Consider the following 15,221-nt stretch of genomic DNA (forward strand, 5'->3'; position numbering starts at 1 on the left):
TCATCTTAGACTAACTCAAGCCTACTTTATTTCTTTTTTTGACATTTTAGAACGTGCTATTCTCTAAGCTTTTGTTCATTTTGTTATCCTTCCTCTCTTCATCTTCTTTTTTCTCTCTTCGTTTTCTCCTTTCTCTTTCTATCAGTTTTAATTTCCTCCTGTTCTTCCCAACCCTCTTCTGCACTCCCATTTATTCTTTTTGTCATATTTATTATCTTTATCATGCTGGAACACCCCTTACCCGTCATCATCGTCATCATCATCACCATCACAATGATCATATATTCTAGACTTCAGAAGAAGCAACAACTATTTAAGAATAATTTTAGAAATTTATTTAAAAAAAACACTTAAACAATTCCATCAACACTTTACATCGAACAATGGAGCATCATGATTTCTGTACAACAACTCTGATGGCAAGTTCACACTAAAAGTATTCATCGTTTCAACACTAAAACCATCTTTGAAAATCGACATAAAATCATTTTGTCGATAGAGGGCGGTGATGATAAAAACATCATTTAGATACAACATACGATGGCATAATTATAATCAATATCATCGTTGGAATGTAATAATAGGACATATCAAGTTAAACAAGATGATAATTGACGTAAATACAAACAGAATAAGAAATTTTAAGAACAGTTTGAGTAATATCAAAAACATTAATCTAACACTTCGTATTGCACGTGAATAGATGTAAAAAAAATATCAATAAAGAGTTTTCACCCCCTTGTGCATGCAAATGGCCTAATATTAAGAAAGTACCTTATTTGGTATTATATTTTCATCAAACCAGATTTAGCGATTATTATAAAAAAAAACGCTTTTTGGACATTCAAGCGCTCGGTACAAGATTTCGTCACCTTTCATTTCGATGTATACCACAATCTTGCGTCATTTCCATTTTAACAATCATTTCTTCTCCTCAGACATAACTTATGTCTTTTTTAAAATAATTCTTTGTTTCGAAAATCTTATATATAAACAGACTTCTACTTCGACAATATCATGTCTAGAATTCCTTGTGCTTTGACATCCTCATATGTAGAGTAATACCTGATTTGATAACCTTATGTCTAAAATTCTTTGTTTCTAGATTTGCGTGTGTTACGACAACCTTTTATCCAGCATTCCTTGTGCTTCGACAACCGCATGTCTAGAATTCTTTTTGTTTCGACAACCTTATTTTACCTTTCATTACGTTTCAACAACCTTATGTCTAAAATCAACTGTTAAACAACATTCATTTAAAATTTCCTGTGCTTCAACAACCTTATATCTAAAAATTCTTGGTGTTTCGACCACCTTGATTTTACCTTTCATTATATTCCAACAAACCTTTGTCTAAAATTCATTGTATTTCGACAACATGTTATTTAGAATTCTTTGTAATTCAACAACCTTATGTCGAGGATTCTTGATGTTTCGACAACCTTGTTTTTACCTTTCATTATATTCCAACAAACCTTTGTCTAAAATTCATTGAATTTCGACAACTTGTCATTTAGAATTCTTTGTAATTCGACAACCTTATGTCGAGGATTCTAGATGTTTCGACAGCCATACATTGTTTACCATTCATTGTGTTTCAACAAACTTATGTCTAGAATTGCTGGTGTTTCGATAAAAAAAATACCTGTCACTTTGCTTTGACAACCGCTTCTACATTCAGACACTCTTTGGTGCAACGCATATTTTAAAAATTCTGGGTAAATTTTACGTTCAACAATTCTTAAAAGTCGAATGAATTTATTTCATAAACTCTTATTTAAACCACGCTTTGATTTTAAGATTTTAAAACATTATGTATACTCATTAATGGAATTGTCCTACATTTAAATATATAATTTTTTGCCAGAATACGAGAATGAATCTTGTCTTCTTGAAGAGCAATAATGATCTGAACAATGCACTTGGTATAATTGTCATTTTAATTATCTCACATCGTAAATAAAAAAAAAAGAATTTATTTTTTTTTTAAATTGTGTTTAATTCAACATGTTCAATGGACCTTGAAATGAAATCAGTCTCATGATCCATGATCAATAGTATTTCAAATCATTTGGAATGTTTCTACGACTCTCCATTTCACTATCAGAATTTACTATCAACTGAATAAATCAGTAAGGACGTTAATAAAGTACATCATCATTTGTAGGACACGAAACACAAAACGGTCAGTCATTAATATGTTCACATCCATATCAACACAAAAGGCAAGAGAAACTTACATTGCTAAACTTTCATGACTCACGTCAATATTTAGGGAAGTGTAGCTCTAGCGCATGTTAGAACTACAATAAAACTATCTGGTAGTGACCATAAATGACTAATATTCAACCAGCTCTTTCTCAGTTTGTGGTTTTGTCTGAGGCATGATACTTATGCAACAACGGATTCCGCCAAACGTTCTACTACATTTCCATGGTCATGCACTTGGATATGACTGGCCATGACACAGCATGTTATTGATGTGATTGTACGGTGATGGGGGAATGCTGTATCCACTCATACACGATGGCTGAGAAGGAAATGTAGAGAAACTCTGCGCCGGAAAGTACATATTACCATACGGTTGAAATGCTTGATGGGGTGCTCCCGGCTGTGTGTGCACGATGCTCTGAGGGTAGTGCTGTTTGGCGCCCTCTTGGTTGATATAGCCTTGATCTGTGGTAGATGTAAACTCACAAGAGGAAGGACTATTATGTTGGTCTCCAAGATCTGTCAGCTTTGGAGAGATACCTTCCGAGAGCTGCTCATCTGACATCTTCTGTCGCTTCGCAGCCCGACTCCCTCCGTCGCTGGAGTTGGACTTGGAATCGGGCGAACAATCCGAGGAAGGTGGAGTATTCAGCCATGTCATGTCCTGCCTGTCCACCAACTTCTGGGTATCTTGGCAAGTAGTTGGCGTGTGCATGTCGGGTAAATGAGGAATGTCTACCTGTGGCGACGGATCACAAGGGTTTGAAAGATTAATCATTCCTGCAGACGAGCGGTAATGAATGGTTTTGGTGTCTCCATTAGCGGAGGTTGAGTCGCAAGGGGAAGGGAGCTGGGAATCACAATGCTGCTGCTGCTGCTGCATTTCGTGTTCCGTCCCACAGAGCGAGTTCTGGTCAACAATTGAAGCGAGCGAGGTAGGCACTGGAATCGGAAACGGCTTCGGGGAAGATGTCGACGAGTGCGGTGGGCTGATCGGGACGAAGGTGGGACGACTCAGATTCGAGGCATTTCCCACAAGCTTGAAAGCGGTCTCTTCGGGGTTTGGAAGCCGGAAATTCCCACCCGTCGGCCCGGCGCATCCGGCTGGAGATTGGCCGATGCTGCCGACTGGTGCCAACTGCGATGGTCGGTGATGGAATGTGGGGAATCGAAGGTGAGGGTGGTGGGGTTGGTGATGCGGGGATGGCCGATAGTGGGCGTTGTGTTGGTAGTGGTGTGGATGCTGATAGTGAGCAGTCTGGTGAGAGAGTGCCGCAGGATACTGTCCCATGTTGATGTTAGCTGCGTTAACTACCGGTGCAGGACAGGAGTTCCTACTGACTGTCACGTTCTTTGACCGAGGACCATTCGAAAGAATACTGATGTCTCGTGGTGACAAGCTATTCAAGAATTAGAATGAAAAAAGCGGAGAAAATGAAAACATATTGAAAATAATTTATTTTAACAATAGACGTTTCGCAAACCATCAACAATTATAATTACATCTCCCTGAAAACTATCTGTTCATTAAAGTTAGTGGAAGGGATCTGAGACATAAAAGAAGGGGTTGCTTTGACGTCATTATCTATTACAAAATATTAAATTACTTATTTTGCTAGCAATACATGAATAATCGTCTTTCAGGAAAATGACAAAAAAATGAACGATAATTTGATCTAAGGGGAAACAGTGAACCTCCTTTGAGTCCCCTACTGGTTAATCCTGGAGTTGCCGTATAAGATAATAACAGTACTGCTTAACATTCACAATAATTAAAATTTAACGTAACACTTGCAGAAATGTCTATTTCTGGACGAAGCAAAATTAACTGCCATTTCAGTCAACAACTTACTTGTCATAGTTATCCCTGAAGCCTTTCGCAAATGGGTTGTAGTCGATTTTTAGTTGTGTGACCTGAATGGAAATAAAACGAGGACATAAAAATGAATTGTACAAAAGTATATTTTCTTCTCTCGTCAGTCATTTAGTAAGAGGTTGAAATTAATTTTCGTGAAGTTTCTGAAAGCCGTTCACACATGTAAAGTGACAGATAACATTTTAAACTGGCAGCGAAAGACATCTTTTCAACCGTTAATCTATTAAGCCACAGAAATCGTCTATCATTCATAAAATGATCGGTAACTTGATTTTAACTCGACATCTTTTGTTTGTAAGTTGAGGATCAACTGCTTAAAGTCCTCTCAGAGGGAGGAAATGATATGGATGAAGGCTATACCAAAATTACAATTAAGCAATTCAGTTGAATACCCATATGTTTCCAAAATAAAATCAAAACACCTCAATAATTACTTATTACAGCATAGAACATTCCATCAGGAGCCCGTTTCATAAAGGACTTGCAACTGTTGTAACTTTGCCATTAAGACAACTACCATGGTAACAGGGCTCAACAGCCAATCAAGATTTCCAATGTAGTTGCCATAATGGCAGAGTTACAACAGTTGCAAGTCCTTAAGGAAACGGGTCCCTGTTCATCAAATGCATCCAATTCACTTTGAAAATAAAACTTGTCGGCGCTGAAAAAAAAAACAAACGCGAAGAAAAGGGAAGAGGTGAGAAGGACTTACATCAGTGTTTTGATAGGCTGTCACGCCAAAGAACTGCGTCTCAGGAAAACTATGAGTCTGGATATATCGACTTTCACTCAACTCAACGACGTGAATCCGAGGCTGATATTTGTGCATTGAGTTTAAAATCACCTGTGTAAAGGGAAATGGAAAGAACGATGTGTCACTTTCAACATCTAAAGAAATTTCCATGACAAAAGACAATGGAATATTTTTTTTAACGAGACACCTTGAAAAGAAAACAGCAAATGAAAAAAGAAATGCAATATGGACTGGGTCTCATTGCACAAAATTTGCGTTTGAATGAAATTAAACTCAACGAGATTTCAGCAGATAAAATGTATGGCCTACATATTTGCTGGCTGACTTATCAGTTTCTCTATCGCATACATTCGTAATTCCGAAGCTTCGTTATTCCGAAGGTTCGGATATTCCGAAGATTCTTTATTCCGAAGGTTCGTATTTCCGAAGGTTCGTAATTCCGAAGGATCGTAAGTCCGAAAACGAAATGAGGTTCGTAATTCCGAAGGATCGTAAGTCCGAAAACGTAATGATTAACGAACCTTATTTCGTTTTCGGACTAACGAACCTTATTCCGTTTTCGGATTAACGAACCTTCGGAACAACGAACCTTATTTCGTTTTCGGACTAACGAACCTTCGGAATAACGCCACAAATGTTCGGATTAACGAACCCTTTTACGTTTTCGGATTAACGAACATCGAGGTATAGGAAATTTACGTGTTTCGGAATTACGAACCTTTGGAATAAAGAACCTTCGGAATTACGAAGTGTAACCTTTCTCTATATGGGGAAGCGGTGGCGTATAGCTCCAAAATTTTCACAAAGTGATATTTTCGTTTTGTTTAGCAATTTTGCATATTTTCAAACATATTTCTCGTATAATTCCATTCATACCTGATCATTCCAGTCTCCTACCTAAAATAATCATTTAAAGTACAAGTATTATGTTTCGCCCGCTTTGATCTTTCGTTCGTGCACTTTCAGAACTCACCCCCTCATTTATTGCTTTAGTATTTCATTCGGAACCATGTAATTTATTTTGGATTAAACTTAAAAAGTCTTTATTATACATTCACAGAAGAAAAGGAACAAAAATTAAGATTTGGTAAATATATTGTAGAAATCGACAAAAATACCATATTCAATATTTACGAAAATGTGGGAAATTAAACTTTATAATAACGAGTACTCACAAATCCATTGTCTTTTCCCCGATGATTGGTCAGTTTTAGTTTACTAAATACGATGTCCTGGTGCATCCAATGCAGTCCATTACTAGGCGAATCAGGGTGAAGATAGATGTTGCTTACTAGAAACGCAAAGAATGAAAAAAATAATTATTCTATGTTAAGGCTATATTCCTCATATTTCTTATCGTTTACTCAAGCAAGGTTTTCGTTTGAAACATAATTAAAATTTAATTAAGTTATGGATTATTACTTAATTGGAATAATTGTTTTTATGAAAAATTGTAAATGAAGGAGGATGTTGATTCTGGTGATGTTCATTCGGATTCATCTTTATGATGTTTATTGACTACATCAATTGCAATTGCGTTGCATATTTAAGTTGTCAAAATTATTGGGGAGCAATGAGGGAGGGGGTGATCGGCCACCTCCGGATCAACGCCTCTGGCTTGTGATGTTGGCGATGATAATGGAGATGTAGATGATTGTCAATATCCCGCGGTATTTGTTTTTTAATCTATAAATAACGTTCTTCAGCACAGGACAATAGGGTTTTAGTGGACTAAATCTATTGTTCTGTGCTTTCATAGCATGGAAGTGTATCAAAGGATGTCGAAGAACACTGTATAGTGACGACAACGATGACGGTGAAAATGACGATGACGATGATGATGCTGGAAAGATGTCTTTGTCAGTTGTACATGAAGATAGTAATGGTAATGAAGAAGATGGTGACGACGATGATGATGGCGACATTAATGAACGCGATGATAACATAATGAAGAAGATGATGATAACATAATGAAGAAGATGATGATAACATAATGAAGAAGATGATGATGAAGATGATGATGATGACAATAGTGATGTTGACTACAACGATGCTGATGATAACAATTCTATTAATTTTTGTATAATACCTTTTGGTATGTTCTCGGCCTGTCCACACGGCATCCATTTACCACACTGGAACTTCCACTGGTTCGGATCACACAACACCATATCAACAAAGACGTTGTATTGTGAGGTAGGATTGAGACCGGTAAGCTTGAATACGAGCTGTGGAAACATGCGCCTGCATCAGGGAAAATATGAATAAGAAAAGAAAAACAATAAATGAATAAATGAGGGCAAACAAATATGGCGGAGAGCATGCAATGGGAAAAATAAAATATAGTAAGAAAATCAAGGTTTTTTTTATCAGTAGCTCATGACGTCAGGAAAGACACGGTCCCGGTTTCGTCTATCGACTACGAGACATGTTTTTTGTACTGGATGTGCTGAAAATAAATATTTTCATGATTCCTTCGACTTTTAAAGCATCTCCCTTCTTTTGCCACTCCACATGTTTTTAGAAAAACATATATATTGAGAGCGTGGTTGGCTCAGTCGGTAACGCGTCTGCCCGTCGAACCAAAGATCGTGGGCTCGAGTCCACCTCGGGCGGATGACTGAAGCCAGTGCGTTGTGTGTAAACGTCTCTCCCATGTTTCATAGATGCAGGCTATGTTACAATGGAAAACACTCCGTCCCTCGGATAGGACGTTAAATGGAGGCCCCGTGTAGAGGAGAGTCATCACCTTTGCACGTTAAGAACCCACTGCACTATTCGTATAAGAGTAGGGGGAAACCCCGGTGTAGTGGTCCACCTGCATTCCCCCCTATCAGTTATATCGGGAGGAGAGACCTGCGGGTCATAGTGATTCAGTTCGCTTTTCGCCTCCCAGGCACAGGTCACGCCAAACAAATAATAATAATAATAATAATATATGGCTGTTGCTTAAAAAACAAACAAACATGTACGATGGGCGGTAAATGTGGTTTAAGACATCTGACTAGACCCAAACAAAAGCAGTGGCATAATGAGCCCCCCCAAAAAAAAACAGACATGGTATATGCGACACCAAAAAAAAATAATAAAAAGCTGCGAACGAGCAAAAAATTAACTTTTGAATGCAAATACATTATACTTTCTAACAGATGTTGGCATGCGATTCAGAAAATGAAATATTTAATTTTTGTTATCTTTCCTTTCCTACTCTCGCTTTTCTTGGCCGTGAAACAGGGAGGGGGACATGACCACCCAAGTCCCCTCCCAATCTGTACGCCAGTGCCAGGATGACCAAATGTATGTTTTTATTGTCTGTGTTGTTTTCTTTAAAATTGCAACATGTTTTCAGACGTACCCTCATATTTCGAAACTTTAATCCCCTGTTCCCCGATTCTTCGACGTACAAACAAATCAATGAGCTTTAGACACAAACAAATCCAAGATCAAAGTCACGAGCTTCTTTGATGTGTTTCCTTTGTCTCATCAGCACAGGATGTCATGTTTTTGTTTACCAATAAACACATTTACAGCACATAATTTGCCCAAGCCGTCTATACTGGTACCCAATTGGGAATCAATTAATGCATCCTGGGTAATGTCGCCAGGTCTCTCTTTCTGATACAAACACGAGTTGAATAATGAAAGAATGTGAAATAAGTTATGGTGATATATTTCAATATCATCGATATCATGACATCGATTCACGTTACAACACAATTCTTTTTTTAATGTGATATATCATTAAAAAAAGACAATTCTCATCTTATTTCACGTAGTTCCTAATTTCACAAGCCGCGTAAAATTGCTAAAATATTCAAAAAGTAGTTCCATTGATGAAAAGAAACCGTATATATCTATGAACCTTAAAAACAGAAATGGAATCTAGACCCCCCCTTTTTAATTTTTTTTTTACAAATCTATGAGAATATTATACTTAGTCAGGACTGGACTGAGTTGAGAGTCAATTCTCACCGGCTTTAAGAAGGAAAATGGAAAATGACAATGACTGCGTCCCCCCTTTTTTATACAAAGCAGCAAAGATTTAAACGAAATTTTGATTTATAGAAACATGACCAGACTGCGATTCAAGTACCAATTAGTTGTCTTATTGTATCAATACAATAAGGCACCCCTCATTTTCGAGTTAGTGGATATAATATAGTCACATAATGAGCATGAGGGATAGATAAGAGAGAAAGAGAGAGGGAGAGGAGGGGGGGGGGGCAGAGGAAGAGTTCCGAGTAGATATTAAAAGTTATGATCACGATTAAAGAGTTAAAATATATCGAAGACAATTAAAGAGTACAGAGAAATTGAGGTTTTGGAAGAAATCAGAGAGAAATAAACAATATACAACAGTGAAAAAAGCAAAACAGAGATTATCATTTCATGGATGAGGCCGGGACAAAAGCGATGGGGGTCGAAAGAAGATGAGATGCTGGAAAGAGCGCACGATGCCATCCAAAGAACTCTCTTGACATATTTACTTGTTTATTGTCTATTTGGCGACACCAGATGGCGGACAAGACAGCACAACAAAATACTCGCTCAGATTGGAATGGGAAATTAAGATAGTCTGACTTTGTTCGTTAACACCTCTTGATTGCAATGTGTTAGAAATAAATGAGGGAGACCCATCTGATCTGAGGAAAATTTCAATGAATTTCGTTTTAGATTTCGTTAATGATGTAGCTTACATCTAATCAATTTATATTGGTAACCGCATATTAGTAGTATATGTACGTATATTAATCATACCAAGATTTCATAAAAAAGATAATAACAATTACTTCATAATTTATAAGTTAATCTTGCCTCACCTAACACACTGCATCTCCGTTTGGGAACATATACATGTATACTTTTAAAAGCCATCTTTCGAGATTATCAATACTGCAGAAAAAAAATCAATTACAGTTATTTCCTCTCCAGCACAAACAGCCAAAGTATGCCATTTTTCAAGAAAGTGAATATTTACTCATATCCGATATGATTTTTGTGGATTCTCTAATGTAAAAATACAAATGCTAAAAATATTTTAAAACATGTTTACCTCACAAGTTCACAACACTCGCCAAATTGTAAATTGATTCATCAACCCAAGGTTTCCTCTTTTATATGGCTTTAAATCAATTCCGTATCCAATATAATCAAATTATGGAATAGTCTTGATCATGGTACTTTACAAGGCTCTACTCTTCCAAACTTCAAAATTTATTTAAAGAGATTGTATAAAAAAAGATGAATGCATGCTTCCCCCCTCGCTCCTTCATGTACTAAAAATTTGCCACTCATTTTTATATTCAGATCTTGATTCATTTCTTCGTCATGACTTGTGCTTATAATGTACCTCTTCTATTTTCGCTGCATCCCCTTCTCTCTCTTTTATTCTGTTTTCTCTCTCGATATTGCGTGTCTTTACAGGGTTGTGCATGTCATTTTCAATGTATACATACATACATACATATACATATACATATACATACATATACATATATATATATATATATATATATATATACATATTTAAGTATCCCTCCATTGTCCCCCAATATTTATACATTATGTATTGTGTTAATATATGTCATATTTAAAATGTATGCTGGCTTTTAAAGATGTGAAATAAAATCGAAATGAATTACATTGACAAAGATTGAGTTTTCTTGATAATGGTGATGTTTGTGATTGCCAGATCGGCTCGATTGGACCAACCGTTTACTTCACTTTCTCAAACGTTAAAAAAAACAGTGTGAAGCAACATTTTATAATAATGCCTACCTATGTAAAATTTTTACAATTCCTGATCGATTAAATAATTCGAGTTCGACACGGTTTTTTAAAAGCTTTAGATTATTTACAATGATTTTGTTCTTAAAATGTACTTCCTGCCAAGCGCGACGACGTTGTATTTTTACACGGAAAGACTAAATAAAAGTGATGTAATTGTCTTCGTCAAGATGGGTAGTAAAGAGCTAAACAATATCATTCTTGCGCACTTTGTTTCTTTCTTCTCCTACTTTTTTTAAATTCTTTTATTTTTCCACTTTTTCCCTTTTCACTACATGCAAAATCAAAGGGAACAGTCCCCCTTTCCTCCTATAAACACTGTCTATGCTGCAGCAAGCAAAATACGTGTAGATAATAGGCCTAATAAAGTCTATTCAGGAATAGTCGAACAACACCTGTTTTATCCTGTTCTAAAAAGGCCTATATACATTAAATAGAATGATGTTTGCTTGCATTCAGACCAATAATAATATTAAAACATTATGACCATAAATGCCCCTTTCTTTGAAAAAACCTTGCAGCGGCTTAACGTTACACACGAACAATGTACTGAATATTCGTACAATGGATTCTCGGAAATTAATTAGCAGTGAATAATATTAATTACAGGTGTAATGAGTTAAGAACATACAAATCAGGATGCTTTGCAAAGATTATGACCGTCATGACCACGACTTGGTATCGACAATGATCGATGAAACAGGTGCACGCTGAAAATAGACATTCCACATCCGAACTAGACGAGAAGTAAACGCGCCATGCGGTTAAGCGGCCATCATGTAAACAGTATTCCGAGTTCAAATGCATTCATAGACTTTCACAGTGATGGAATCATCTCTTACGTAATTACTGAGAAGTCCACATGATTTCGTTTGACGATCTGTCCCAGTTACAAGTATCATTGACATAACATGAAATTGAAAAAAATAAGATTTTGGCTTTAAGATTGAATAACCCAAGTTCGAAATCAATTCAATTCATCTATTCTTCATAAACACATATTGTTATTATAATTTTGATAACGTGAAATGGTGACCGAATGAGTAACATAATCACTGAAACTTAACACAAAGTATCCCCCATGTAATCAAAGTGGTAAATATGGTGAATGTTCTATAAATGTTATTATTACAGTCTGGTGGCTTGGTCGTGGAGGGAGACCATAGGGTCACAGTTATCAAGTTAGCTTTTCACAGACCCATGCAGGCATAAATACACCCACGGTTCTGTTTTTATTAATGTATTGTTAATTCATATCATATGTATTGTAATGCCGAATTGATAATGAATAAATGAATAAAATAATAAACATTTGGAAGAACTTTGTTTTGACTAGAATATGTTTACATTTCAGTAAAATTAGATTGATAAAACGAGCTACATGTATATGATGCTTTGGAATTCTGTACCCTTACGTATACCTTTGATGTTACGACTTTGTATCAATATTCTATCGTTAAAAAGAATGTGAAAGATATATAGGCCCACTCTTCTCATTTTCTTTTCCAAATAACCCTCAATTTTTGGTACGGAACGTGATATTTTAAGGTTTTATGAAAATATAATTTCTTAATAAGTTTTATATCGGCATATTTAAAAAAATCCCTTTCATATAAATATATAGTTCTTGGAATTCTCGTTCTGTTCTCAAAACAAAACTATTATTGCTTTATCTAAAATCAAGGGACTCTGTCCATCACTTGTTTTCGTTCATGATTTGGTATACGTATTATTATCTGCAAGTATAACACCTCTTCTCTTGTAAATGTGAAAATAATTTTGCATGGTGAAAATAAAACAAATATTTTTTTTCCTGGTGTACTTCTTTCTTTATCACATATCGTCTGAGACCACGCTTTCCTTAAAAAACCCCTATCTTCCCAAATGTGAATGCAGAATCCGCTAGACCAATACTATAGGGAGGCGAAAGTTATTAAAAAGTATATCTTTAAAAAAATCGTGTGCACAAATGCGCTTGTTACCGTCATTGTTGGGTTAGCATTATACATATCCGCACAAGAAATTCTAAAAAAAAATATTGTCGATAAAGCGTAAGCAATATCCGTGTGACTTTTGAAAATGTATAATTTTTCCTTCAATCTTTTTCCACCTTTGTAGAATCACTGGTTTCATCATTTTTCTTTTTCACAAAAGACTGCCAACAAAAACTGCTGTAGTTTGTATATATGACCTGTCCGAACCTTTTTGCTAAATTAACAATGTCCATAAATTATGTGTTTATTATACCTCGTCAAAAATGAGCCCTAAAAGCAGTTTAACTTAGATGTCATTTGTCAAAATGACATACCGTTCAAACAAACGTTGTTTTGGATATTTGAAAACTTGCTAGATGAATGATAGACTTACCAGCAATTACCGTAATATATTCTAGGGATTGCCGTTCATTCATCAAACAGAAGAGCGTTTTATTTTTCAATGATCTCAAAAACTTAACATTAATAACTTCCTAAGTCTAAACAATAATATAAACTGAAATAAAGTTTGAAGTATACAATTTATGCATGTTATGCTACAAAAGCTACGAAATATTTTGATTCTTTAAATAGTTCATGTGGCATTTAAAAAAATATTACTTACATTGTACAAAATATTGGGTAAAATCTTAACCAGCACGAGGGTAATTAGTTGCCCAGCCAATTTGGGGCAGTATTTTATCCAATGCGGGAAGCATATCGTCCAGTAAGGTTTAAAAAAATAAGGAGCAATTACTTTAGAATGGGCAAAATTTTTATCACACTGGATAAATAAAAATACTATACTATACTCCTTGCAAGGTAAAATACAATATGATCGGGAGAAGAAATGGTTTTATTTTTTGTGTGTGTGACACAGGGAAGTAAAATATACAAATATTCATTTCATAGAGAATTATGACTTTGTGTTTGTAACTGATGCATGGCTTTTTAAAAGTTTCATAACTTACCTTCCTTGTTTTGTGATGATCATCTCCGTCTTATGCTGATGGAATTTCCGCCACAGGTCGCGGTTGCAGAGGTAAACTGACGCCTTCCCTGGCCCGTTGGCGACCTCGACGTGCTGGTGACCCGCTGGTGGAGGGTATGGCTGGCTGACGACATGGTTCGGAACGACACCCTTTTCATTTTTGTCCTCATGGTCCTGTGAGGCGCCATTTAGGAGGTGACTGAAGCTATGGGACGATGGCGGAGCCAAAGAGGCGCCAATTAGCTGCTGCGGTGGTGGGGCATTGGTCGTCTGGTATGTCGGTGGTTTGTTTTCAACAAAGAATGGTGGTACTTGGACATCGTTTTGTTCAAGTTCTCTCTTCATGTCGAATTCCTGCAACTGTTGTTGCTGTTGTAGCAACCTTTGGTGAATAGGATCGTGGCTTGCATAGGTCGGCATTGAAGGTTTTTCATCTGCACTGCAACGGCCCGATGCGGTTGTGTCGTGACTTGTAATCTCATTGGTGTCATGGAGATGGTGGATCAGTGCATTGCTATTTCCTGATGGGGTACCAATTTCGGATATTTGCTGGTGGGTTTGGTGTGTTTCCGACAGGTGCTGGAACCCATCTATGAAAGGCGACGTCCTTTGAATCACCTGTTGTTGACTATGCGAAGTGGCGGGTGGCGGGGTGGGAATTCCAGTGAAGTTGGATACCGTGCAAGTATTCAACAGGTAGTGCGGTAAATTAGCCGGTTGCTGAGGCTGGTTTTGGAGAGATGACAGAGGACAATACCTCTGTAAATTCCCATGCAAATCATGATGGGTTCCAAAATCCTGTAAACTGTATGACTGTTCGCTGTTTCCATGACCATGTCCATTCCTCTGGAGTGACTCACACTGTCCGTTTTCATCACAATTCTCGAGATTTGACTTGATCTCGCATAATTCAAATTTCGTTTTATTTTGGGAATCTGCTGATTTATCGACGATATTATCTGTTGATTCACCATTAAGATTCCCATCTTCAGAAACGCAATTATTTTCTTCTGGTTCTGTCTTTAGAAAGTCAGTCGTGTCTGTTGCTGCAGCCGCATGCTGAAATTCATCTCCCATCATAATCTTCTGGAGCAAAAAAAAAAATCTCGAAAAAAAGAAATCGCGCCAAATCAAAAGGCGCAAACGTGATAAAATTCAATCCCTTTAGGATAAAGTTGGAGTGCGAAAATTCAGTTAGCAGTCATGAATAAACAAAGAAGTGACAAGGCGCGAACGCTGATGAAATGCCTCTCTTAAATTCTAACACTTTTCCTGAAATTCCCCTGGCGTGATATGCGTGCGATCATCTCATTTGGGCGTGAGACGATGATGAACCGTCAAATTTGCAGGAACTGTCAAAATCCAACCTGCGAAACGTCTTTTACATGAAAAGACTGAACACAATAGTGAAGAAGTTTGTAAAAACTTTGCCTGGATTGAGCATCGCATGCTATACACATTGGCGTTTCGCTTGGTTGACTCTCCTTATATTACGTCATAAGTAAGGCACCACTCTTCGGGGACTTGTTAATGAGGCCTCCCAGACTGATCTCGTGGGGCGACCAGACAATGGCGACTTGAACGCTGATTGGTCGCAAGGGAGGCACGCGACTTGAAAGTAACATTCGT

The 15,221-nt window shown here is 36.8% G+C and overlaps 1 protein-coding gene across 1 annotated transcript; it reads right to left on the reverse strand.

The window, feature by feature from the left end:
- Window positions 1–961: 961 nt before the first annotated feature.
- LOC121422001 (T-box protein 1-like) lies at window positions 962–15,019 on the reverse strand. The gene is made up of 6 exons (XM_041616806.1): window positions 13,573–15,019; window positions 6,931–7,085; window positions 6,017–6,132; window positions 4,800–4,931; window positions 4,064–4,125; window positions 962–3,611 (listed from the first exon to the last, which is right to left on the reverse strand). Exons 1-6 carry the CDS (start codon window positions 14,670–14,672, stop codon window positions 2,438–2,440), a joined length of 2,739 nt encoding a protein of 912 aa, XP_041472740.1. The 5' UTR covers window positions 14,673–15,019; the 3' UTR covers window positions 962–2,437.
- Window positions 15,020–15,221: the final 202 nt, after the last annotated feature.

The sequence above is a fragment of the Lytechinus variegatus genome, chromosome 1 (genome assembly GCF_018143015.1).
Source record: "Lytechinus variegatus isolate NC3 chromosome 1, Lvar_3.0, whole genome shotgun sequence".
Taxonomy (NCBI): domain Eukaryota; kingdom Metazoa; phylum Echinodermata; class Echinoidea; order Temnopleuroida; family Toxopneustidae; genus Lytechinus; species Lytechinus variegatus.

Excerpts from the sequence above, each read along its gene's own strand:
- LOC121422001 (XM_041616806.1), bottom strand. The coding sequence starts at position 14,672 with ATGATGGGAGATGAATTTCAGCATGCGGCTGCAGCAACAGACACGACT. Across the intron at positions 7,086-13,572 it reads ATCATCACAAAACAAGGAAG|GCGCATGTTTCCACAGCTCG; the intron begins GTAAGTTATGAA and ends TCCCTGATGCAG. Across the intron at positions 4,126-4,799 it reads CAGCCTATCAAAACACTGAT|GTCACACAACTAAAAATCGA; the intron begins GTAAGTCCTTCT and ends ATTTCCATTCAG.